At 42.2% G+C, this 23,913-nt stretch overlaps 2 protein-coding genes across 6 annotated transcripts in view; one reads left to right on the top strand and one right to left on the bottom strand.

Annotated features, from left to right (window-relative positions):
* UBTD1 (ubiquitin domain containing 1) overlaps nt 1-6,909 on the bottom strand; it is a 52,598-nt gene extending 45,689 nt beyond the window's left edge. Inside the window, exons 1-2 of one of the 2 annotated variants that reach the window (XM_023519815.1) lie at nt 6,366-6,909; nt 2,060-2,098 (exon numbers count right to left, since the gene is read on the bottom strand). In XM_023519815.1, coding sequence (XP_023375583.1) covers nt 2,060-2,098; nt 6,366-6,435 — 109 coding nt within the window. In that variant the 5' untranslated portion in view covers nt 6,436-6,909. The remainder of the gene's footprint in view (nt 1-2,059; nt 2,099-6,365) is intronic. The other variant, XM_011373999.2, reaches the window with a different exon arrangement.
* A 137-nt stretch (nt 6,910-7,046) lies between these two features.
* Nucleotides 7,047-23,913, top strand: part of MMS19 (MMS19 homolog, cytosolic iron-sulfur assembly component) — a 29,769-nt gene continuing 12,902 nt past the window's right edge. Inside the window, exons 1-8 of one of the 4 annotated variants that reach the window (XM_011373995.2) lie at nt 7,047-7,407; nt 17,233-17,281; nt 19,310-19,410; nt 20,202-20,287; nt 20,677-20,751; nt 21,165-21,234; nt 21,632-21,760; nt 21,851-21,912. In XM_011373995.2, coding sequence (XP_011372297.1) covers nt 7,296-7,407; nt 17,233-17,281; nt 19,310-19,410; nt 20,202-20,287; nt 20,677-20,751; nt 21,165-21,234; nt 21,632-21,760; nt 21,851-21,912 — 684 coding nt within the window. In that variant the 5' untranslated portion in view covers nt 7,047-7,295. Of the gene's footprint in view, nt 7,408-17,232; nt 17,282-19,309; nt 19,411-19,433; nt 19,533-20,201; nt 20,288-20,676; nt 20,752-21,164; nt 21,235-21,631; nt 21,761-21,850; nt 21,913-23,913 lie in introns of those variants that run through there. The other 3 variants (XM_011373996.2, XM_023519812.1, XM_023519811.1) reach the window with 3 other exon arrangements.

Here is a 23,913-nt window from a genome sequence, read left to right as displayed (position 1 = left end):
AGGTAGAAACGTGAACCCCAAAAGCACAGCAGCAGGGAACCATTCAGTTTGGGGCTCACTGCCCTAGAATCTCAGAAGTCCAGCAGTCTCATGCTGTCACAAGCATGATAACTGATTAGGCAGCATGCACTTCCCATTCAGAGCCCACAACAGGATTCGAGAGCCTTCCCACACCAAGGCTGCTGCTGGGGACCTTGGGGCAGGCCACTTCTGCACAGTCTTTCTCTTGGCAATTTCCTTCTGCATGCTACCAGTTTACTCCACCCCACTCCCTTCTTTTGGAGATAAAGACTTTTGAGAGAAAGAAGCTTTTGTGGTCCCCACCTCCACCAAGCAGGTGCTTTGTACATATAAGTGTGAACTCAACACCACTGAGTTGCAAAGAGAGGTTATTCGTGCTCAGTATACTTTGCTTGGAAGCATATCATCCGTTTCAGAAGATTCCCATCCAAAAATAGTTTTTAAACATTTCTTTTATAGTTTTGCTCTTTAAAAAGGAGTAAGTTTCAATGATCTGGTGGGGATAAAAAATAACTGGCTATGGTTTTTGTGTGTAAAAATGCTGTAACTTTGGATAATAGAAACTTCATAAGTTCACAAAATCTCTTTTCATCCAGGATCTGACTTGATTCTTACAACCTCTTTGGGAAGTGGGCAGGGTTAATAGTCATCGAATTGTACAAATGAGGAAACTGAGGCTCAGAGAGATTAACAGGCTTGTCCAAAGTCACACACACAATTAAGAAGAAGCAGAGAACCAAGGCATTATTTCTCATCAATACCAGATAAGGCTCTGGGTTGGGAACTCATATTTGAGCAAATCATACAGCCATGGAAGTAATTTTAAAAAGTATTAGCTTATTTTATCCCTTGAGCATCTCTCTAAACTGGAGGTATTACCATCTTTTTATTTTTAAATAGAGGACCAACTGAGCACAAACAAATGGCTTGCCCAAGATGACCACTGAAGAAAGAGGCAAAGAGATAGGCCTCCCCACTTTTGAATACACTTGACCTTAATACCACCTTCCCTACAATGTCTTGACCTTGGCACACTCAAAACTTAAAGGAGCCCAGGCAGTTTTTATATAGGTTGCACCATATTTCTGTGAACTTGGCAGGGAGCAGATAAACCTTTATTCTCTTTTTAATAGCTGGAAAAGGAAAAACGAGGTTAAAGAAATCTTTAAGTTCCTTTACAGCTCTAAAATTCTATGATTCTAAAAATTCTCCAGCAAGTCAATGGGTAGAGAGGCCTGGAACCCACTTCACCCACCTCCTGCCTCAGTTTATTAAACTACACCATCCCTGCCCCTGGAGTTAATGACTACAAATACAGGGTGTGCCTAGGATATGAGTCCATTCTTACATAGATGCACACATAAAATGACAAAAAGTGCTACTGCCTGCTTAGGACCTTAATAGGGAGCTTCACTCTACTCTGTTCTCATAAGAGGCTCAAATTGTAGGGAATTATGTCCCAGGTATTTGAGAACTTCCCCAGGCCTGGGGCAAGAGAGAAGTCAGTCCCAGGAACAGAATACCACCCTGAGGTTGCAGCTTAAGTCCCTTCATTAGATACCTGTCCTAACAGCCATCTAAGGTGGGAGTACAATCAGGTATGCTCATTCCTGCTCTCCTCCTATACACCTCACCGACTCCATTAGACACACTAATTTAATTCAACAAATATTAGGCACCTGCTATACGCCAGGCACTGCTCCAGGTACCAGGGAGTGAACAAATAAAAATGTGGCCACACATAGTAGGTGAGACAGCCAGTGTCAGATGATGGTAAGTGCCACAAAGAAAAATAAAATAGAGAAGGGTCGTAGATAATGCCAAGAGCAGATGGTGGAGGGAAATGGGTTGATTTTAAAAAGGGTGGTCTGGGAGGAATGGGAGGGAGAGACTCATTCAGATATCAGGGATTGGATCAGGGGATGAAGAGCAAGAGAGGGCTTAAAAAAGTAAGCTGGTGAAAATCATACTGCCTTGTAGACTAACACAAGGACTTTGAATGAGATGGGGAACAAAGGAGTAACAGAATCTGACTTACGGTTTACAGCATCACTCTCACTGCTGTGCTGAAAATAGTCTGTCGGGAGACAAGGGAGGAAGCAGGAAGGTCAGTTAAGAGGCCAATGGTAGCTTAGACCAGGGGTGACAGTGGTAAAGATGGTGAGCATCAGGTTCTGGATATATTTAAGGCAAAGCCAACAAGATTTATTAAGTGAATGTGGGATGTTGAAAGAAAAGGAGGAGTCAGGAATGACTCTAGAATTTTAGGGGCCTGGGCAACTAGAAGGATGAAATCACAATTAACTGAGATGGAAAAGTCTGGAAGGAGCAGGGAGTGGGGGTGCGGGCTCATTCTGTTTGGGGCATGTTAAACTGAGAAACCCTTCAGATATTAGATGTGTTGAGTAGGCAGCAAAATATATACGGCTCGAGATGGAGAGGATGGGCTAAAATGATAAAGGTGGGCATTACCAGCATATATAATAATACTTAGTTGTATGTATAATCATATAAGATTTCTATGCATGATCACATGTAATCTGTATGACCACGTTTATTATATGCCCCCCAAACTATAAGCTCCATATGGCCAAGGACCATATCTGTTCACAGCCAGCAAGGTGCCTGGCACTCTCAGTAAATATTTACTGAGCAAATGGAGAAGTTGCCTAATTACTCTCTCAAGAATAGCCACAACAGCCCACACAACGAGAAGCTTACTGGCTGCCAAGCCCAAACAAACCAAAACAGAACCCTAGGTCTGTCCACCCCAAGCTTGAGATTCCAGAACGTAAGTGGATAGGCCTGGCACATCACAGAGTCAGATATTTGGGTTTCAGCCCTTCCACATTCTCAAAAGATGGCACTAGGCAAGATATTGGCCTATTCTACCACCTCTATTTCATCCTTGGGTGGCCAAGGGAGGGGCTGCCTCACCCATTTCATGGGCAGAGATACTGATTTACCCAGGATATATGTCTGGACTGGCAGGAGCCCCCCAAAGGAGTAAATGCCCAAATAGTCTCTGAATCATACAAGGACCACCCAGCACGTGAAGGGAACACAAACCTACTGGGGATGCATTAAGAGTAACAGTTAAAAAAAATGTGACAATCACAAAACTTGAGATGAGAGGACCACCTAATTCTTTTAGCTAATGCAAGTCTGCCTGACCAGTGGGAGTCGTGTCTCTGCTTCGCCCATCAAGTGACTAGGAAGACAAAACAAAGATGAAAGGGTGACATGACAAGGCATAAGATTTCAACTCAATAACTTTCCAGTTTTAAAAAGTTACATTTGTGAAGATGATTACAATGGCTCTAATGACGTAATATAACCCTCTCCCTTTCTGAGATACTGAAAGTATGACCCAGAAAAGTTTGATGACCTCCCCGGGCTCACACAGTTACAGGCCCAGGACTAGAACTCAGGTTCTACCTCTCTTTTGAGGGTTTCTTCCATTACACCAGCGATCACGGAAAGGTAAGAGTTACAGTGGGAGCTAGGGGAGTTTAAGGCATTAGCGTTACAACATAAAACTATGTCCTTGTCAAAGGGTAAGCTGCAGATGTTACAGGAATGCCAGGTGCACACTGCGAGGTTAAGAAGGATTCCTTCCCTTACACCAAACTTGTCATCTTACAGAGTTCCCCTTGGCTTTGAACATTATGAATAAAGCTATTCATAGTGGGACGCACAGAATTGAAAAAAAAAAAAAGATACACTAGCAGCTAAAAAAATGCAGCTATATATTTCAGTAAAATGTTTACGTGAAAAATTCAGATGGTAGGATAAAGTTGGGTCAGCTTTCTAAAATCAACAAATATTGAGTGCTCCCTCTGTACAAGTCATTGTGCTAAGTGCTGAGTGTGAGTGTGTGAGTGTGTGAGTGTGTGTGTGTGGTTACATGAGTGAATGAGAAAGACACACACAAGGATAAGACAGAACCCAGGTCTTCAAGGCTTACAATATAGTTACTGATATGACTGTAAACATCAAAGAAATGACTAATAATATGGAGTAGATAATTGTTAAGTAAGTGGCATAAAGTGTCTGCAAGAGTCCTCAGAAGAAGCAACCAGGTCTACTTGGGAGGGGTGGAACCATCAGGCAAGGTGCTTCTAGAAAGATATGGGATTTGAGGTGGACCTTCAAGGGAAGAGAAATGGCATGAGCAAATACTGGTGGTCTTACTGTCAGGAAAGCGAAAGAAACCAAGCCTTAAAAGGAAGGACTGGACCAGACTTGAACAGCCTTGGAAGTTAAAGTTCTTGTAGAAATGGGAAGGTGCAAAATTTTTTCTGAACATAGAACTAAATAGGGTTTGCAGCAGATTAATTTAAAAATGTCTTTTGGGAGACACATGGTGTGCAGGCACTGGACGCGCAGGTGCGCATGTGACCGAATGACTGAAAATGAATGTCTTTGGTGGAGAACTAACTCCAGCCTGGGAGATGAGTTGGACTTGAGGTGACAAGGGCGTGAAGTAGAGTGGGAAGGGGCAGGTCTGTAAGACCTACTGAAGAAAAAGCAGGTCCCAGTGACTGGCTGGCTGGGAGGCAGAGGACAGGAGGCAGAAAAAGTCAGCAGAGAGAGATCTTCGAAGTATAAAGTTAAGCAGCTGCAAGAATGAAAGAGCAAGGAAAGCTGGCTGAGAGGGTGAGATGCAGAGGTTGGTTTTAGAAGAGCGGAACCTGATAACTACATCAGAGAGTCCAGTGGGCATTTAGAGATATGAGTCTGGAGTTCGAGAAGGAATAGGTGAAGATAAAGCGTAGGGAACTTTCCAAAGGACAGAGTTGTGGGACTAAACAAGACTTCTCTGAGAGGGAGTGTAATGAGAGAAAAATTGGAATGTCGAACTGAACCATGAGTGTGCCCACACCTAGGAGGTGATGGCAGGCAGGAGTGATCTGAGAGAAAAGCCAAGATAATCTACTGTCAAGAAGGGAAGAGGGGAGAGTTTCAAGTAGGAAAGGGTTGTCAACAGTGAAAAATGTGACCAAATCAATTATGTTGACTGAGCACATACATAATAAATATTTGTTGAATAAATGAATGGATTGGAAAGGAAGAAAGCCCTTGGGTTGGAGAATCGACTTTCCTCAGTCAGAATGGCCAGGGTTGCTTAAGAGGATTTCAACGTTAAATTTTACTCTTCTCCTACAAAAACACATTTCTTCTTCCACAAGTCATCCTGTCCACCACACAGACATCCTTCCCTGCTTCCCCTCATCCTCCTTCCCAGTTTCCGCAACTCAACCAACACACCTTTGGTGTCAAAAGAGACAGGAAGCTCACTAGAGTTTCCACTTCATTAACAACTCTGCCTGTGGCTCCTCTTACATAAAAAATATATGTGGCAATTGGGTGGAAGAGGAGACTGTGTTCTAGCTCCAGTTGTACTACTAACTAGCTGTGTGGGTTTGGGCAAGTTGCTCAACCTCTCTGATTTGGGCTTTTTCACAGGTAGGAGGAGGTAGATCTTTTTGGATTCTAGACAAGTTTCGAAGGTGCCTTTCAGCTTTAAAGTCCTCGATTTTATCATTCTCAGAAGGTCCTTGCAACATGCTCAGAGAAGGAAGTGAGTTACAAGACCTGGGGAAACGACCGTCAGACCTCTTCCCGGGGCGAAGAGCCAGAATAGGAGTGTACTAAGAAAGTGAGAAGGCGCTTCCCGGGCCTCGCGGATCACCAGAGAGCAGATCCCATTCCCATGGCTGGGAACAATCCCAACAAACCCGAGAGAGATTCCCACCCCGCACCCCACCATTCCTAGGCTCTCAGATGGCTGGGAGGCTCTAAAAAGCCCTGCGGGAAAAATAAAGATTTCTTTCCCAGAGTCCTGCGGTGCTTTTGCAAGTCGGATTCCGGCAGACACGATCAGCAGCCCGATAATGACACAGTCTTTGGAAGGAGCGACTGTTCTCGCCTCGCTCGCTCCGAGTTCTGGGGACGCCTGGCCGCCCGCGCCGTGCCCCGACGGGCGGGTGTCCGACCCCAGCCCGGCTGCCAGGCCAGAGGCGCCCCTACCCCGGGCCCTCCTACCCTCCGCTGGCCCCGCTGCGGTCTACAAACATTTCCTGCCCCCGCCCCCACCCCTACCCGGAGCTTCCCAGTTGGAGCGAGTTGGGCTCGAAGCCGGGTCAGCGCTCGCAGTTGCCCCAACTCGGCTTCCCCCACCACCAGGGCTGGGGAGGAGGCCACTGTCCGGCTCGGAAGCAGCCATCGGAGTAACCCAGGAGCCAGGAGCCATGGAAGGTCGCTCGGGAAGCCCAGGGCTCAGGCAAGGAGGGGGACAATTGGCGGGGCGTCCGTGGCCCTGCTCCCTTCACAGTCGTTACCTGCTCGCTTGCGGGGGTGTCCCGGGGCGGCCGGCCTCTCCCGGCGCTGTCTCCCCACGCAGTTGCCCATGCTGGCTCCTCAGCCGGGCCCCATGCACCGGAGGCGGTGGGCTAGTCCGCTGCTCCTCGCTCCTGCCCCGGACGGCGGCGTCCCTGGTCAACGGCTACTGCCGCCGGGCATCGGACGCTCCCGGATCTCCCCCTGGGGGCGCGCTGTGCCCCAGCGTCGGCTTCGCCACAAACTTTGCGGGCGAGGGAGAGAGGGAGGTGACCGACTCCCCAGCACAGTCCCAGGTGGCCGGGCCAGGGGGGCCCGCGACGGTGCCCGGCCGGAGACAAGCTCCGCTGGAGGGGCGGAGAGAGGGGGCGGGAACCGCCGCAGCTACACCCGACTCGCTCCGGGCTCTCAGCTGGGGCCGGCCCCCTGGAGCCTGTCACTCACCTGCCTAGCCCCGCCCCAGCCCGGCCCCGCTCCCTGCCGCTGGCTCCCGGTGCCAGCGCCGCCGCGGCCGCCAGCCCCAGGTGCGCATGTGACCGACGGCACCGCCCCCTCGAGCCGGGTCTGATTTTCTCATTGGCTTCCCCCAGGGCGCGTACCGCCCCTCGGCCCCACCCAGCCAGGTGCCCGCCCTGCCTCCCGTCTCCCGGGTAGCAAGGCCTTGAATTATTCGTCCTCAATGGCCCCCGGCTGTGTGCCCAGCAGCCACCTCCCCACCCCGCGCGGCCGCCCCGACTCCAGTCCCCGCCCCTCGGGGAGGGACCATCCCGGATCCTCCCTGGAACTGCCTGGCCTGGAGCCGGCAGGCACGTGATCCTAGGAGCGCCCAGTCCGCTCAGCCTTCTCCAGGCGATTGGCTCAGGAGGCGCGTGCGCCGAGAGGCCAGTCCGTGCTACCGCCCACTTCCCCTCCCACGGTCTCTAGTTCGCGTCATGGCCTCCGCCGCCGCTCTGGAAGCGGTGGCGCCCACCGGCGCTCTGTGGGGCCTCGTGCACGACTTCGTCATGGGTCAGCAGGAGGGTCCCGCTGACCAAGTAGCTGCAGGTACGGCGGACGGCGCTGCGCGGCTTCCGCGTGGGGGCCGACTGGAGGGAGCGGCCTCAGCACAGGCGCGGGGCGGGAAGGGACTGAGGGGCGGCGATGACTTTCAGAGATTGTTCTGGGGCAGGTTGTGAGCATCGCGTGCTTCAGCTTCCTAACAGAGTCGCTTGCATCTTCTTTAAAGCGCCTTTACGTCCTTTACCGTCGCATGTAGCCACCCTGTGCGCCGGCCCAGGTTAGGAGAGTCATTACCATTTCACAGATGAGGAAATAGGCCTAACAAGGGCACAAGACTCGCAAGTCGGACGGCGGGGCGGAGGTGGGACTTAGACTCAGATCCTCCAGCTCAGAATCTGGTGCTCACGCCACGAAAGCACCTTGATTCTGGGAGGTTGACTTGAAAAGAAGCGTATTCAGAGGCATCAGCTCCAGTCGCGTGGCATGTTGGGAGTGGCCGGGCGGCCTGATCTCTAACTGGCTGTAATTGGAGAGAGGAGGAGAGTTGCCAGTCTGGGGGGAGTTTGAGATGTTCTGCGTATCCTCTGTTAAGACTTTCCCTCTGTTTCCTGGTAAACTGCTTGATTAATGTGCCTCATGACTTTTTTATGTGGTATTTGTTTTTATCTTTTTCCCAGATCTCAGTTTCCTGCCTTTGACTAATTCAAGGATCTCTTAGTTCTGACCGCTTATCTAAGATTTGAATAAAACAAATTCCAGATATCCTTGGAATTCTCAGACTTCACTCTTTTAGAAAAAAAAAAATCTTAAAAGTTATTGAATGTTCGGAGACCTTTAGGCCTTATATAATAGAATACAAAATCTTGTGAATACAGATGAGTTCATTTTTAGAAAGTTTGTGTGCTCGCGGAAAAGTAAAGAACACATTTCTTTTGAAAATTAAACATATTAACTTTTAGAATATATGACAAATGAATAAAGCGAATCTGCAAGAAGTATAATACCTTGGTCCCTAGCAATTCCACTTTTATGCAATATTCCACCGTTGTTGAACACATATTACTGTCCACATAGATGCAGAGCAATAGGAATATAAATACAAATTAAACTAGATACGTATTCACCACTTTTAGTGCGGTGGGAGAGAAAACCATGCAAACAGATAGTACACAACACCATGAAAGGCTATAAAAGGTATGTGTAATGTGGCATGGAGAAAGCATCAAGGAGCAAATGCCTGATGCAGCCATTCCACTAAGCTTAACTGCTTACAGCTTTATGAAGTATAGTGTGTTATCGGTGCTTACAATTAATAAATACAGTGTGTCATTAATGTCATTTTTCCTGGTGTTTCATTATGAAAAACTTAAAATATACAGCAAAGTCTAAAGAATTTCACAAGAAACACTCGGATAATACATTAACATTTTAATATAACTTGTTTTATCACATATCTGTCCATTTAAATTGCAGATATTAGTACATTTACCCCTGTATACTATGGTAGGCATATTATTAACTAGTTTGTTTACAGTTCATTTTACTGTAAAGTTTATATCCAATGAAGCATACAAATTCTAAGTGTACGTTCACTGATTTTGAGAGATGCATACACCTACCCCCTACCAAGATAAAGAACATTGCTACATCAGTGTTATTTGTAACTATTCTTTCACATTTATATATTATGAATACAGTCATTTTGGAATTTTCAGATTCAGAACACTTGAGAATACAAGATAAGGACTGCTTAGTTCTTATAAATATCTTTGTAACGTTTATGTTTTTATGCCTGAAAAAAATGGCCTATTGTCTGGTTTAAATTTAAGTCAGCTCAGCTGAGACAGTAACACCAGCCCTTTTGTAATTTAACTCTCTTGACTAGGAAAGGAGATTGGTAGTAACATAAGCAGCAAAGGGGTAGGTAGTAACATAAGGATGAAAAGATTTGGTGAGGTTGGATTATGCATAACCTTGGATTCTAGACAGAGATATTTGAATAACCTATTGTAGGTAATAGGGGTCATTGTAGATCCTTGAGCAAAGGAGTGATAGTGAAAGCGAATTTGAGGAGGATTAAATTGGTATTTCTCAGTCTTAGATCACAGCCCTAGTCAGGGTTGTTGAAGGCTGACAGTTTTTGGATTTTGTAGAGTAAGATATGCTTTCTAATTCTCCATCCTAAGTCAGGCTTTGTTTTTGCTGAAGAGAGCAGTGTCTATTCAGCCACTCAACAGCAGTGGCCTCTCCTACAAATCGTGAATGCAGAAGGAACATCCTGTGATCACAAAGGCAGCTACCCCCAACTTTTTTTGTACCTGGTTTCCTGATGAAAGTGTCAGATGTGAAAGTGTAATGGTGGAAGAGAAATTACCTGGCAGCCTACAGGTTAAAGGCTTCTCAGCCAGGCATTCAAAGGCTGCTACTACCTGATCCCTTCTGGACCTTTAGTTCCAGGCACCCAACTTGATTTGCTACCCACTGATGAGCAGCAGAGGGGTAGGTAGTAACATAAGGTTGAAAAGGTTTGGTGAGGTTGGATTATGCATAACCTTGGATTCTAGGCAGAGCACCTTCCCAGCTCCCTTCACAAACTCCGTCTAATCAAAGTTAGATCTAGGATTCAAAGCCCAGTTTGAGTGCGCACTGCCTGCCCCCCAAGTGTTTCCTCATTACTCTAGCCAGACATCATCTCACACTTCAGAATCTTTGTGGTACTTATTTCTCAACCACTCATATACTTATTAGACTTGTTTAGTAGCTATTTCTGTACACATCTTTACATCCTACCCTCCTATTCCTGCCACCAGAACCTCCTGGAGACTAGCATAAGTAGGTGTGCAGTGAAAAACTACGTAAGTGAATGGAAATGAGAGATGTTAAAAATCTGTGGAATTTGAGGCCTAACTAGTTATTTATAGGGCTTGAAGGAGAGGAAGGACTTTAAGATGACCCCACGTTTTTGTGCCTAAGGATGAACAAAAGAGAAGTACTTTTTTCCAAAAATGGAAGTTGGGAAGGGAGCTAACTGATTTTTGAACAGTGTGATTTTTTTGGGACATGTCGAAATTAAAGGTGATGGATATAAATTTTCTTCCTCTCAGTTTTTGGATTTTCCTTCATTTCAATCTTTGTTATGTTGTATTGTCCCACATTTGTGATTCCCTGAGAAGACTGCCATTCCTGAATCCAAAAGATTATTAAAGGACAGTAAAATATAGTTCTGAGAAATATGCATAGCATCCTCAGCAGAAAGGACATTTGAAGAGTTTGACTGGAACTGAGTCTTAATTGGGAGTTTTCTTTCTCCTTCTCCTTCACATCCTCCCCCTTACCACCTTGGCTGCTATTCCAAATTCTCAAGAGGCTGCAACTCCATCAGACAGAGGTCTGATTGTGCATTCTATGTCAGTCTCATATAAATACTCCTTTGATGACTCCTCAGTGCCCCACACGAACTGGTTCCCTGCTGAGGAAAGTGTGGGTATTTAGGAGATGCTAGTATGCCCATTTTTAGGGAGCAAATCTTGGACACATTAGAAAAACTTAGACCTACCTGTATAGGGAAAGGAACTTTCACTTACTTTTTTTTAATGCCAGTAAGGCTGCCCTTAGGAAAATTAACTCCTTATTAGCTTCTTTCATCTCAGGAGTCCAAGTACATAACAGTGCTTCCAGATATTCAGGTACTTTTCTTTGTTTGGGAGCATTTATACTGTTAAGAGAATGACTCACTTAAAGTTAGTGAGGGATGGTCCATAAACCCAGGAATTTTACTTCTTTTTTATGTTAACCCAGTCTCTGTTTATATCACTATGGTAACACTGAACTTGTTACACTGCTATTGTTTTAAATGTCTTTCTGCTCCAACAGACTGGGCTCCTTAAAAGTTCCCTGCTTATATTTCTATCTCTAGCCTTATAATAGGTGTTCAATAAATATTGAGTAAATAAATGAAAACAAATACATGACTAATTTTTTTAAAGAATTGTGGAGGAAACACAAGAGGGATTAATTCTGTTTTGGGAATCAGTGTTTCACAAAAGAATTGACCTTTGAGGTGGGTCTTGAAGAGTTGAAGTTCCTCAGATTGACAAGGGCAAAGAAGCATTCCAAACCAAGGGAATGTTTATAGGATTAAGGATATGGAAGAACTTAGCTTGTTGTGATTTCATGTGACTGAATGATGAAAGGTGAGGCTAGAGGGCACTTGGAGACTAAATTATGAGGGACATCAAGCCCCAAGGAGTCAAGTCTTAAGCAGCAGTTGGAGCTTGGTGGGCAGGAAAGTAATTGTGCATTTTAGGGCGATAATTCTAGATAGAGCATGAATTGATTGGAAGGCTTTTTTTTAATCGAATTAAAATTCACCACCTTAATCATTTTAAGTGTACAGTTAATTGGCTTTTAGTATATTCTGAAGTTCTGCAAGCATCACCACTTTCTAAAAATTCCAGAACACTTTCATCACACCAAAATGTGGAGGGCTACTTTGAAATCTGTCGCTGTATAATCTGGTCATAGAGATGAAAAGGAAGAGTCATATTGAAAGACATTTCTGAGGTCGACTCAACAGAACTAGAATAAGATATTAAATTTAGCCATCTTTGCTGAAAACATCCTCAAAATACCATTCTCGTTTTTTGCCACTTTACCATTTTCCTTTCTCTTATTTACTATTGTGTGATAGCTATAAAGCTTATATAAAAAACATCTTTGTTTTTTCCTAATTTTCTATTACTTTTGTACTTCACTTTTTGTGTTTGTGCTGCATTAATTCAAGATGGGATCCTTGTGAAAGGTATAAAAATTGAAGGGCTTCACTAGGAGATTTCACCAATATACTGGCATTCAAGGAATCACAAGCAAATGGATGTTTCTTTGTAATGACAAAGCAGCCAGTTTCATAATGATATATACTGAATGCTGAAGTCTTTTTCATTTATAAGATTTGAGGCAACCTGTATGCATGGGAATTGACTGGTAGGAGGCATAAGGGAACTTTCTCAGGTAATGGAAATATTCTACGTCTTGATTGAGGTGTTGGTTCCTCAAGGTACACTTGTTAAAACTTGTCAAATTATCAAATATCTGTGCATTTCACAGTGTAAATTATACCTAAATTTTTTAGAAAATTAAAAAAAAAGCAGCTAAGTGGGTCCTATTAGGCAGGCCTTTGTCCTACAGTATGTGAGGTATTTCCAAAGAGGGACCCTATCCCAGCATCCGCAGGAGGCTTTAATGGTGTTGCTGACATAAGTTTCAACGATGTTCTTTGCCGGTAACACTTATCAGTCTCCTATAGCTTCCTGTGTACAATTGCCAGCTCCTTCTGTGGTCGCTACTGATACTAATTGTTAGATGAGTTTTCTTTTTTTCTCCCCGCCCCCTCTTTAATTCCCTCATCCCCACACACACTTCCACCCCTGACCTACGGATGTTGCCATCTCACCTTAAGAACTGGACCTCTGAAGGCGGGGCGTCTCCTCCCACACACTCACGGCGCGCCCGGGGTATGGTCCGTGGCTCCATCTGGGACACAAACCCAGGACCTTCTGCATGTAAAGCAGACGTGCTAACCACTACACTATGGAGCCACCCCTTAGATGGGTTTTTCAGCAGAGTTTCCTGCTCTCCAGCCAGGAGGTTCCAAAAAAAGTACTGTTTTCCACCCTCCCAAATAGTGCCATTCTCTTAGGGTTTGCAATCCAGAAATGGGCATCTCTCTTCACTTAAGTGTTACCACTAAGGAATGGGGTATGGAACCCAGATAACAGCAACTTGGTTTGTCCCGTTAGTCTGGCTGCTTCCCTCCCCGACCCAATAGCCTGCACATTTTCCCCTTGGCTCTTTCTCAGGAGCAGGGGCAGCAGCTGGGCCTTCCACATCCTGGCACGAGTAGGGCTAAGAGTGCCCGATGTCTAAATTGGTGCCAGTCACAAGCTGTAAATCCTGACGAGAGCACTGCTTTCCTCGGTCTGATTGGACTTCTTACTCTAGTACCAGAGTGGGCCTCTGCCCACCTCAGCTCACAGCTGTTGCTCTGAGACCACAGACTTAAGGGGAGAGCTGGAAGTTGAGTTTTCTCATGCCTTTTTTTTTCACTAGAGCTGAAGTCCAGTGTTGGTGAGAGCTACTTATTAGGGCTGCATTTAAACGCAGGTACGTCGGAAAGCCAGACAGGCTGCTGGAAGTAATGCCCTGATTTGAGCTAGAACTCCTTTATGTTAACCAAACCTTTAGGAAGATTGCTGACCTTTTACTCTTTGTTTTTTTCCTTGAAAATATATCCTAAGACACTTCTGTTATAACTATGCGAGTTTCAGCTGCTAAAATTGCATTTTAAAAAATAAGTAATATGTTGACATGGTACAGCATTCAAAAGGTGCAAAAGGATACATAGTGAGAAGTCTCCCTTCCGTCCCAAGATGGAATGCAGACTGTGACAGGTTAATCTACTGTATTACTAATGTATTAATTTTTTTCTCTAATGGGAGGTAGGAGGAAAAAGAGCTGATCTAAGTGACTTCGGAAAACACATTTTGTCTGGAAACTATAAGGCTTGAGACAAAATTGTACATAAACACTGCACTCTGCTTATAAATTTGTTTCTCACAGAGGTCGACAATTCTGAAGGCGATTTGTAGCTTTAGTAGGGTTGAAAAAATAAATGGTAGATAATGGGAACCATGTTTCTCACTATCAAAGAAATGAACTCTGGTACTTTAATATGATCTTATATTTAGTTTAATATATATGGATAAATACAGAAATAATGATAGATATGTGTGTATAGGTGGGTTAGAATATATACATATATTTCCTAGCTCTCTCTGCTAAGGAAGGCCTAGAAGAGTGACACCCTAATAGCAACAAGCACAGATACTGGTTTCTAATACTGTTCTCCAATAAAATGAATCAGGGCTTCTTGGAGAAAAGGCTGATTGTAGGTATGGAGCAAAGAAATTACAAAATGAGCCTGTAGTACAGTAAGTCCTCAATGTCACTGATAGGTTCTGTGACTTTAAGTGAAACAGCTCATAAAGAAACCAATTTTACATAGGCTAATTGATACAAACAAGAATTAAGTTCCTATGACATTTTATTGACATAAGGAAAGGACACTGAACAAAATGACTTCATTAGAGGACCTGCTATATTCATAATGCCAAAACGTAAGAAAGTGCTTAGAAAAATAAAAGGATAGGGCATGTCAAAGGGGCACAGGAACAGGAGCCAACCTAAAAAAGCTCCCATTGGCTAAAGATAGAGCAGTTCAAGCAACAAAATAACCTAGTAATGGATTATGAGTCTATACTGATATAAAATAAAGGAAATAAAATAAAATATGAATAAATAAAGGGAAAGAGAGATGAATCTTCCTTACAGAGTACTTCCAAAATAATATGGGACTATAGATACTCCTTCTAGGAAAATGAAGTTAATCTTCCTCTCCCCCTCCACCTTGAGTGTGGGCTGGTCTTAGTGACGCCCGAAGAAAAGAGTGTAAGAAAGGGGAAAATAGTAACTGTCTAGTGCAGAAACCTGGCTGACATGACCTTAACTAAGTGATCAGAGTTAAAATCACCAGTGATAATCATGTTGATATCTTGTATCTCTGATATGAAATGATGAAAAGAACACTTCACCTCTGTGCTATTCTCCAAATCCATAACCCCAGTCTAAACATGAAGAAAACATGAAATAAACCCAAATGAGAGATATCTGTGAAGTACTTCTTTAAAATATTAAAGTCATAAAAAAAACAAGGAAGACTTATAAACTTTCACAGACAAGAGGATACCATAAGGATTCATGATAGCTAATCGCAGTGTGGTAGCCTCGATTGGGTCCTAGAACAGAAAAATGACAGTAATGGAAAAACATAAAATCCAAGTAAAGTCTAGAGTTTAATAGTAATGTACAAATGCTAATCTCTCTTAGTTTTGACAAATGTATCATGTTGTTAACATTCAGGGAAACTGGGTGAAGAGTATACAGGAACCTAATGCAGTATCTTTACAACTTTTCTTTAAATCTAAAATTATTCTGAAATAAAACATTTATTTATTTATTTTTTTAAAGTCTTACCTCTCAACCCCCTAGCTAGCCAGTGTTTCTCCCTAGAGACAAACAATATTACTAGTTCCTTTTATCCTCCAAAAATATAAATACAAATAGAAACAACCTCCCTTTAAAAACAATATTATGCACATACCTATACTATTTATGTACACTGTTCTGCTTTTAGATCTTGTCTCATTATCAATATATAGCTTCTTCAGTCTCTCTTCACTTTTTTCTTCTAAGTAGCTACAAAGAATTCCATTGCACTTTTACAGGAATATAGGATAAATTTTTTGAGATTACCTGTGTTAAAAGCATGTATACACTTGTAATTGTGAAATTACCCTCCATAAAGGAGTTGTACCCCACCTACAATGTGTAGAAGTGCCTTTTTCTGCATACAATCGACAAACATAAGTGTTACAAAGTTTTTTTTATCTTTGCCAATCTGGTAAATTTTTAAAAAGTGGTTGTGTAGTATAATTTACATTTGTCATGAGTGGGATTGAGCATCTTCTGTGAAATGCCTGTTCATTTTTTTGTTTTTGTTCATTTTTAAATAGGTTATTGGTCTTTTTTTTATTGTTTTGCAGGAGATCTTTTTATATTGGTAAAATAACTCTTATAAGAATTGCAAATATTTTTTTCCAAGTTTGTCTTATGATTTTTTTTTTTTTTTTTGCCTTGTGGAAAATCCAATTTTTTAAAATGTAGTTGATTTTTAACCAACCTTTCTTTTATGGCATCTGAATTTTGTTATACTTAAGTTTTTTCTCTTACTTTTTTTCTTTAATCCATTTGGAATTTACTTTGGTGAAAGATTCAGAGCCAATGTTAATTTTTTTTCAGTTTTTTCAAAACTATTGAATAGTTGTTTTTCCCATTAATTGAAATATGATTTTAAAAATTATTTATTCTCATGTATTTGTGTCTCTTTCTGGACTTCATTCTGTTTCCGTTGATTTATTTGTCTGACTATATACTTATATTATTACACTGGTTGTTTTTGTTTTTTACTTGTGGAAAATTTCAAGTATGTTCAAAAGTATACACTATTTTTATTATTATGACTTTATAACAATCTTTTAATCTCTGGAAGGTCTCCCTTCCCTCCTTACCCCATTACTCTTTCATATTTGCCTATCTAATAATGTATCATTTTTGCACGTTAACATTAGAATAAACTTATCTAGTTCCACCCAAAATTCTACTTGTTATCTTAAAATTATAGATTATTTTAAAATTATAGATTAATTTGGGAGATTCGTCATCGTGAGTCTTTATTTGTTTTAGTTTTCTTTTGTAATCTTCATTAGTGCTTTAAAGTTTTCACCATTCAGATCTTCATATTTTTTAAGTTTATATCAAGATATTTTCTCTACTATTTTTTATGGGGGAGAGGCCCTTGTAAATAGGATCTTTTTTCCTTTATGTCATTTTATAGGCTATTGTGTGTATATATGTGAAGGTTCTTAATTTTATAATGTTATTTTCTACCCAGCCACTCTAACAAATTATTTGTAATATTTTTTTCAGTTTTTCTCTTGGATTTTCTAGATACACAATCATGTAAATGTACAATCTATAAATGACATTTACTTCCTTTTCAGTTTTTATACTCGAAGCTGCCTATTTGAAGTGTTAAAATAATAATTCTCATTTAAGAGGGGCTCTTGGCAAGCATAGTGGGGCCCGATGGTGCAGATCCTAGGGTAGGCAGAAAACATTGCTAATTAGAGCCATTGAACCCTGAGATGGGGTTTTGTTTTGTTTTTTCATTTTTCTTTCTTTTGTTTCCTCTAGATGTGAAATCTGGAAGCTATACGGTGTTACAAGTGGTGGAAGCCCTTGGGTAAGAGCCTCTGCTCTAGAATGCCCTTCTCCAGCTGGGCCTGTGCACTCTCAGAAAGTTATTTTGTACATTGCTGCTTTCTTAGAGCTAATTGGTCCTGAATTTCTCCTACTGTAGCCCAACACTTCCCTCTCCCTCCATCAGTGCCTCGGGCTAAGCCTGTGTTTCTTCTGAAAAAAATTTCATGCCACCTGACTAAGGCTCCCAAAAAGGTATTGGGAGCACACAGCCTGTGGACCATGTCAGCTCCTGGACCAGCCCACAGATTTGGGGTGAGGTGGGTGGTTGAAGGCCAGCAACTATTATTTAATTAGAGCTGGGGTTCCTCCTGTGCTTCTTTAGACCCACCTGCCCCCGAGGGATTCTAGTCAGCTTGGATCTGACTCAGACCTGCCCAGTAGACCCTGTTTGGGGAGTTGCCAGGAAGCTGACCTTGCACTAGCTCCCCACTATAGAAAAAGGCTTGAGGAAACAACTCAAACTAGCTCCCCACTATAGAAAAAGGCTTGAGGAAGATCCTTGTTACAGCCAGATCTTCCAAGCATCAAAGGAAGTATATATTTTTAGTCTAATGCCTGCTTTCCTCATATTTCATATTTGGTAGATCATTTAAATTGGCAGGTCTTAGCAAAGGTTAACAGTCATGGCCAGCATGTCTTCTGAAACAGAGAAAAGTAGAAAATTGTGTTGGGGGGCAGTAGGTCACTATTATGCATTTCTTTCATATAAGTGACCATTTAGCCTTTCTACTCATGCTATTCTGACCTTGGTTCATTTTTTTAAAATAACACCTTTATTGAGATATAATTCACACATCATAAAGTTCACTGTTTTAAAGTTTATGTTCACAGATTTGTACGACCCTTACCACAATCAATTTTAGAACATCTCCATTACCCCTAAAAAGAAACTCCATGCCCATTAGCAGTCACTCCTCATTCCCTCTTCTTCCCAGCCCCTGGCAAGCGCTAATCTACTTTATGTGGATTTGCCTATTCTGGACATTTCATATAAATGGAATTATACCGTATGTGGCCTTTTGTGTCTGGTTTCTTTCACATAGCATAACGCTTTCAGAGTTCATCTCTTTTGTAGCATGTATCAGTATTTTATTTCTTGCTGAATAATATTCCATTTTATGGATATACCGTTTAACCATTTATCAGTTAATGGCTATTTGGCTTGTTTCCACATTTTAGCTGTTCTGAATATTGCTGCTGTGAGCATTTATGTGCCTTGGTCCATTTTTAAATACACAGTTTTCAACTTCTGAACAGGAACCTTCTACAAGTTCCTATCCTGGGGATCCTGTCAAGAGTGATCTTATTTTTGCCCCTTTACTCCTAGTTATAGATACCCTTATCCTTGAGATTTCACTCAGATATCCTGGCCAGCTCTTCTTCAGAAATCTACTTCCTATTTTTACTGGCTTAGATTCCTTCCAGTATGTTTAGATGTAATCTCTATAGAGCTGTTTTGAAGATAAATCACCTCTTTGTTGCTTCAGTCTAGTCCCCCCATATCAGTAATCCTAAATAGTTAAAACCTTTATTCTAGCCATTACTTTGTAAACTTGCAGTTATAAAGTTGTTTCTCCCCCTTAGACCTTGCTGGGTACTCTTAGCATTTTTTCGTTAGCAGTAATATATTTATTCTCCTCCTGTTTTGGTAGAAGCTACAGCTGCCAATCATCTCATGAGCCCTGTGGGTAGCTGCTAAGCTTTTTTTCAGAGGAATGTCACAATTGTACTTGTAAAGAGAAAGAGTAAGCCCAATGTCTAGTCATTGTCTGGACACGGCCACTTCTGTCGACTTTGGTATCACATGTGCCTCTAATGATGCCCGATCAGGATGGGGATTGGCCTTTAGGCTTTGGCCTTGCTGTCATCTTTAATGCTAAGCACCTCCAGGGCACCTTCCTGGGCTGGCTTCCATGCCCAGGGGGTCAGTGTAACTAATTGCAAAATATTTACCCCTTTAAAAGTTTGAATCAGGTAATGTCAAGCTCTCTATCCTACTTTCCCCCAGGTCCTCTTTAGAAAATCCAGAACCCCGAACTCGGGCACGAGGAATCCAGCTTTTGTCACAGGTGCTACTTCAGTGTCACTCCTTGCTCCTGGAGAAGGAAGGTACTGGCATCACTAGTAGGAGCATCTCCCTGGATTGCTGAGCCAAGGCCTTCTTTGTCTATTCATGCCAACTTCAGAGGGAGAGAGGGAGGAAGGGGAGAGCATGAGATATCTGTGAACTGGTAATTCAGAGTCTTCATTCTTCACTGGATATGTGGCAGAGATGATAAGAATTGAGACAGAAGACACTTGGGTTTTAAATGTAGCCTTAGACAGTTTTATTCATTATATCCTTCCCCTTTCTGTAAAATGGATAAAGTAGTGTTTCACAAATGGAGTGGAAAAGTAATGAAATATCAAAGTGCTCTAAAGTCCTAAGAAAAAAAGCCAACAACTTATTTATCTTCTATAGCAGGGATAGGCAAACTACAGCCTATTTTTATAAAAGAAGTTTTATTAGCATATAGCCATGCCCATTTATTTACCTATTGTTTATGCCGCTTTTATGTTACAGGGACTGGCGGAGTTGAGCAGAGTTAAGTAGTTGTAACAAATGCTATGTCCTACAAGTTTGAAATATTTACTATCTGGCCCTTTGCCAGACGTAGTTTTATAGAAAGGCACCTCACTGCGGACCTATGTGAGAATGGATAATAAAAGATGTTCACCTATTTTCCTGACTCATCAAGGCACCCTCAAATGGGAGGGCATGGGATATATTTCTTGGTGAAGGAGAAAATTTATAGTGAAGTCCAAGCACGAACAGCCCTGAAAATTTCTGGGAAGGAGCAAACCTGGTAGGCCCTCCTCCAGCCCGTCTGAAGTAATGGCTGAATTTCTGGTTTGTGCAGTGGTACACCTGATCCTGTTCTATGAGAACCGGCTGAAGGACCATCATCTTGTGATTCCATCTGTCCTGCAGGGTTTGAGGGCACTTGTGAGTTCTCTTTTTGTTTCATTATATACTGTTTTCGCAGGAGCCCTTTTCTAGTGAATCCTCTCTCTTTTCCCTTTGGGGGTGAGACTTCAAGTGCTAAAGGGTAGATGCCCAAATGTGGGACTCAGCAAGTGTCAGCCAGCTCCACTTTTGTTTTTAGTCTAAAAAGTAAAAGTATCCTTTGTGGACTAGAATTCAGAACTGAATTGGAAGGAGTTGCAGAGAACTAATCAGCTTGAGAAAAGAGACCACATTTCTCACTGTTAGCGCTTCTGGCTGAACCAGTATGTTGCGATTCCCACTGAAGCTAATTAGGCCTGTTTTAGAGGTTCATCTTGAAGGCTGTGCTAGGATGCCCTTGGTGTCACCTATCTCCTCTTCTCCCCCAGAGCCTGTGTGTGGCACTGCCCCCAGGGCTGGCTGTCTCTGTGCTTAAAGCCATCTTCCAGGAGGTCCACGTACAGGTGAGTGGTAACAGTCACTATGGTATTCTCCTCTGTCTCCCAGCCCTTGACAGAACTAGAATTAGATGGCAAAGTAATATTGCCTGCAAAGTTCTGAACTCTTTCAGGTCTTTGACCATGCTTACATGCTAGTCCTTGCTACTGTAAAAGGAAAGAGGGGCATGCCATTATGTCTGACCTGTGTCCTCTTACACCTAAAGAAAGTAAGGCATGCAGCAGACAGATTTTGGTTATTGGCCCCACTGCCATAGTGCTGTGCTAAGAGCCATATCCTTTCTCTGCATTTCCTCTTAGGTTCGTCTTATACAGGTATAAACAGCACTGTCCACTTAGAGATTGTAAAGCAGGAAATAGTTTTGTCAGCTGTTATTCTTTGAGCGCTTTCTTTACTTCTTGTCTCTTCCACCCCCAAGTCCTTGCCACAGGTGGACCGACATGTGGTCTACAGTATCATCACCAACTTCATGCGAACCCGAGAAGAAGGTAAGAGGCAGGGCTCCCTGAGAAATCTGAAAAGCGAGCACATCATTTTCCCCCCTGTCAATACCAGGAGTCATTTTAACCTTGGAGTTATATAGAAGAGCTGATCACGCTGAGAGAGAATAAGAAAGGAAAACTGGAGGTCCACTCACTCCCCAGTAAAGTAAAAGAAGGGTAGAATTTGGGCTGATGTTTTAAATTCTTACCTCTAACAATTATATATTGTTGCACAACTCTTCTTCATTGAATACTACTCTCTTGGACCAGGAAAACAAAAAGGGTCCTCTGTGGGAAGCAGGAAAGGGGAGGCAGTGGTGATAGTAGAGGGAGAACACGGGCCAGAAGAAAACCCTGCTTTCTGTCCCATGGGTCAGTAGTGACCTTGTTCTCTCCTCCCCAGAGCTGAAGGGCCTAGGAGCTGACTTCACCTTTGGCTTCATCCAGGTGATGGATGGAGAAAAAGATCCCCGTAATCTTCTGGTAGCCTTCCGCATCGTCCATGACCTCATCTCCAGGGACTATAGCCTGGGTATGTCCTTGTAGCCTTGAACTAGCTGGTTAAGGCTTGTCAGATGATTGAAGCTTATAAATCAAACTCATTCTTTCTCTGTTGCTTTAGGACCCTTTGTGGAGGAGTTATTCGAAGTGACATCCTGTTATTTCCCTATTGATTTTACCCCTGTAAGTAGCACCTTTGGTTTGTTCATTTATTCATTCATTCAAATATTTGTTGAGTGCCCGCTATCTGCCAGGCCCAGTTCTAGGCACTGCAGGTACAGCAACAAACAAAAGAGAATTCTTGCCCTCAGGAACTTATGTTTCAGTAAACTGGGAAGTGGAGAAGCATTTGCCATCAGAGGAAAGATTCAATTTAGCAGGCATTTAGGGGGTTTCTTAAACTCTTCACCAATGTACTTAGTGCTGAGGGCAACAGGATTGTAAAACAAGGTTCATGGCCTTGAAGGTTGAAACATTTATGTAAGAATGTGAGATTATAGACCAAAACGAGTAGTAGTTTTTCAGAGAAGACAGAGTTCAGCTGGAGTAGGCAGGAACTGACTTCACAGGTAAGATAAGATTTCACTTGGTTTCTGAAGAATGTGTAGGGTATGATCCTGGAGTTCGAGGAGGCATCTCAGGCAATAGAAACAAATTGACAAAACAAAGAAGACATATCTGACTGAGCACAGCCTGTACAAGAGGTGTTTGCTCTGACCCCCTTAAACCTTCCTCCCACTCTACATCTTGATTTCCCTTCTATGTCCAGATACTCAGAGTCTCCTCATCACTGTGAGCATTAGAGGTTGGGGAAAAAAAAGAGTTATCTGATAGCACATTAAACAACATCTGGGTATTGACTCTCATTGCCTTTAAAGTTACACAGCCATCTTTGCCATAGGAAATGTCTTACCAGCTTATTCCAGTTGACATCGTGTTGCTTGGGACCACCTCTCTCTTGAAATTCTTTTCATCTCTTTTGTAATCAGTATCACTACTTCTAACTCAGAACTTATACTTTTGAAATCTTGAGAGCTCTTAGTTAGGCTACCAGGTGTTTCTGGTTTGTTTTATTTGATTTTGTTTCTTTTGAGAAGATAATACATTCACATGATTCAAAATCCAAAAGGTGCAAAAAGATAAAAAATCTGTCATCCAGTTTCTAGTTTCTTTATCCATTGTCAACCAATTTTATCAATTATGTCTGTCTCACAGAGCTTTTCATTTGTATGTAAGCAAATGCTTTATACCACCCTCCTGTACTTTAACAGTATATCTTAGAAAAGTGTTCTATTATCTGTATATAAATGAGCTCTTTATTCTTTATGGCTGTGTAATATTCTTTTGTATGGAAATGCCTAATCAGTTTCACTAGTCTTCTATGGGGTAAAGTTTGGTTGCTAATCTTTTGCTTTTATAAATAATGCTGTAACTTATATACCTTGTTTTTATCATTTCACATATATATGGGTATAACAGTTAGATAAATTACTAAAAATGGAATTGTTGGAATGTATGCATTTATAATTTGGGAGCAGGTAAGAGTATGTCATTCATTTTTTTGAAAGGTAATACAATGAGCATGATTCAACATTTGAAGGATAGAGAATTAAGCCTCTTTACACCTCTTTACAGCCACCATCCAGTTTTTCTTTAGAGATGATCACTGCTCCCATCTGCTTATATATTTTCTCAGAGATGTTCTAGGCAAAACAAGGTTATAGATAATGATTGGAGAATTTCTCTTATTTGAGTGGATTTTCTGTGTTCTTCTATACCGCAGTCTATGGGAAGTAGAAATTTCTTGTCAATGAAAATAGAGATACCTCGCTTTAGTGTAACTATTTGTGTGAGAAATATTTTATATGGTCTTATCAATCCATTTTGGCCTTATGCCATCATCATAGTGGATCACATCATTGTGACAGTTCCCTTGACTTAACACTATACCTGTATGCTCACTCTGGAGCAGGGGTTGGCAAACTTTTTTCTGTAAAGGGCCAGATAATGTCTATTTTAGGCTTTATGGGCCATATGGTCTCTTGCAACTCCTCACCTTTGGTGTTCTGACAAAAAAATGGCCATAGCCACTGGAATATGGTACAGAGGCTATATTGCAATAAAAATTTATGGATGCGGAAATTTAAATTTCATATAATTTACATATATCATAGATATTATTTT

Source organism: Pteropus vampyrus, unplaced genomic scaffold (assembly GCF_000151845.1).
Source record: "Pteropus vampyrus isolate Shadow unplaced genomic scaffold, Pvam_2.0 Scaffold238, whole genome shotgun sequence".
Lineage (NCBI taxonomy): Eukaryota > Metazoa > Chordata > Mammalia > Chiroptera > Pteropodidae > Pteropus > Pteropus vampyrus.
Note: the sequence above shows the minus strand (reverse complement) of the source record. Positions and strands in the feature narration are given on the sequence as shown.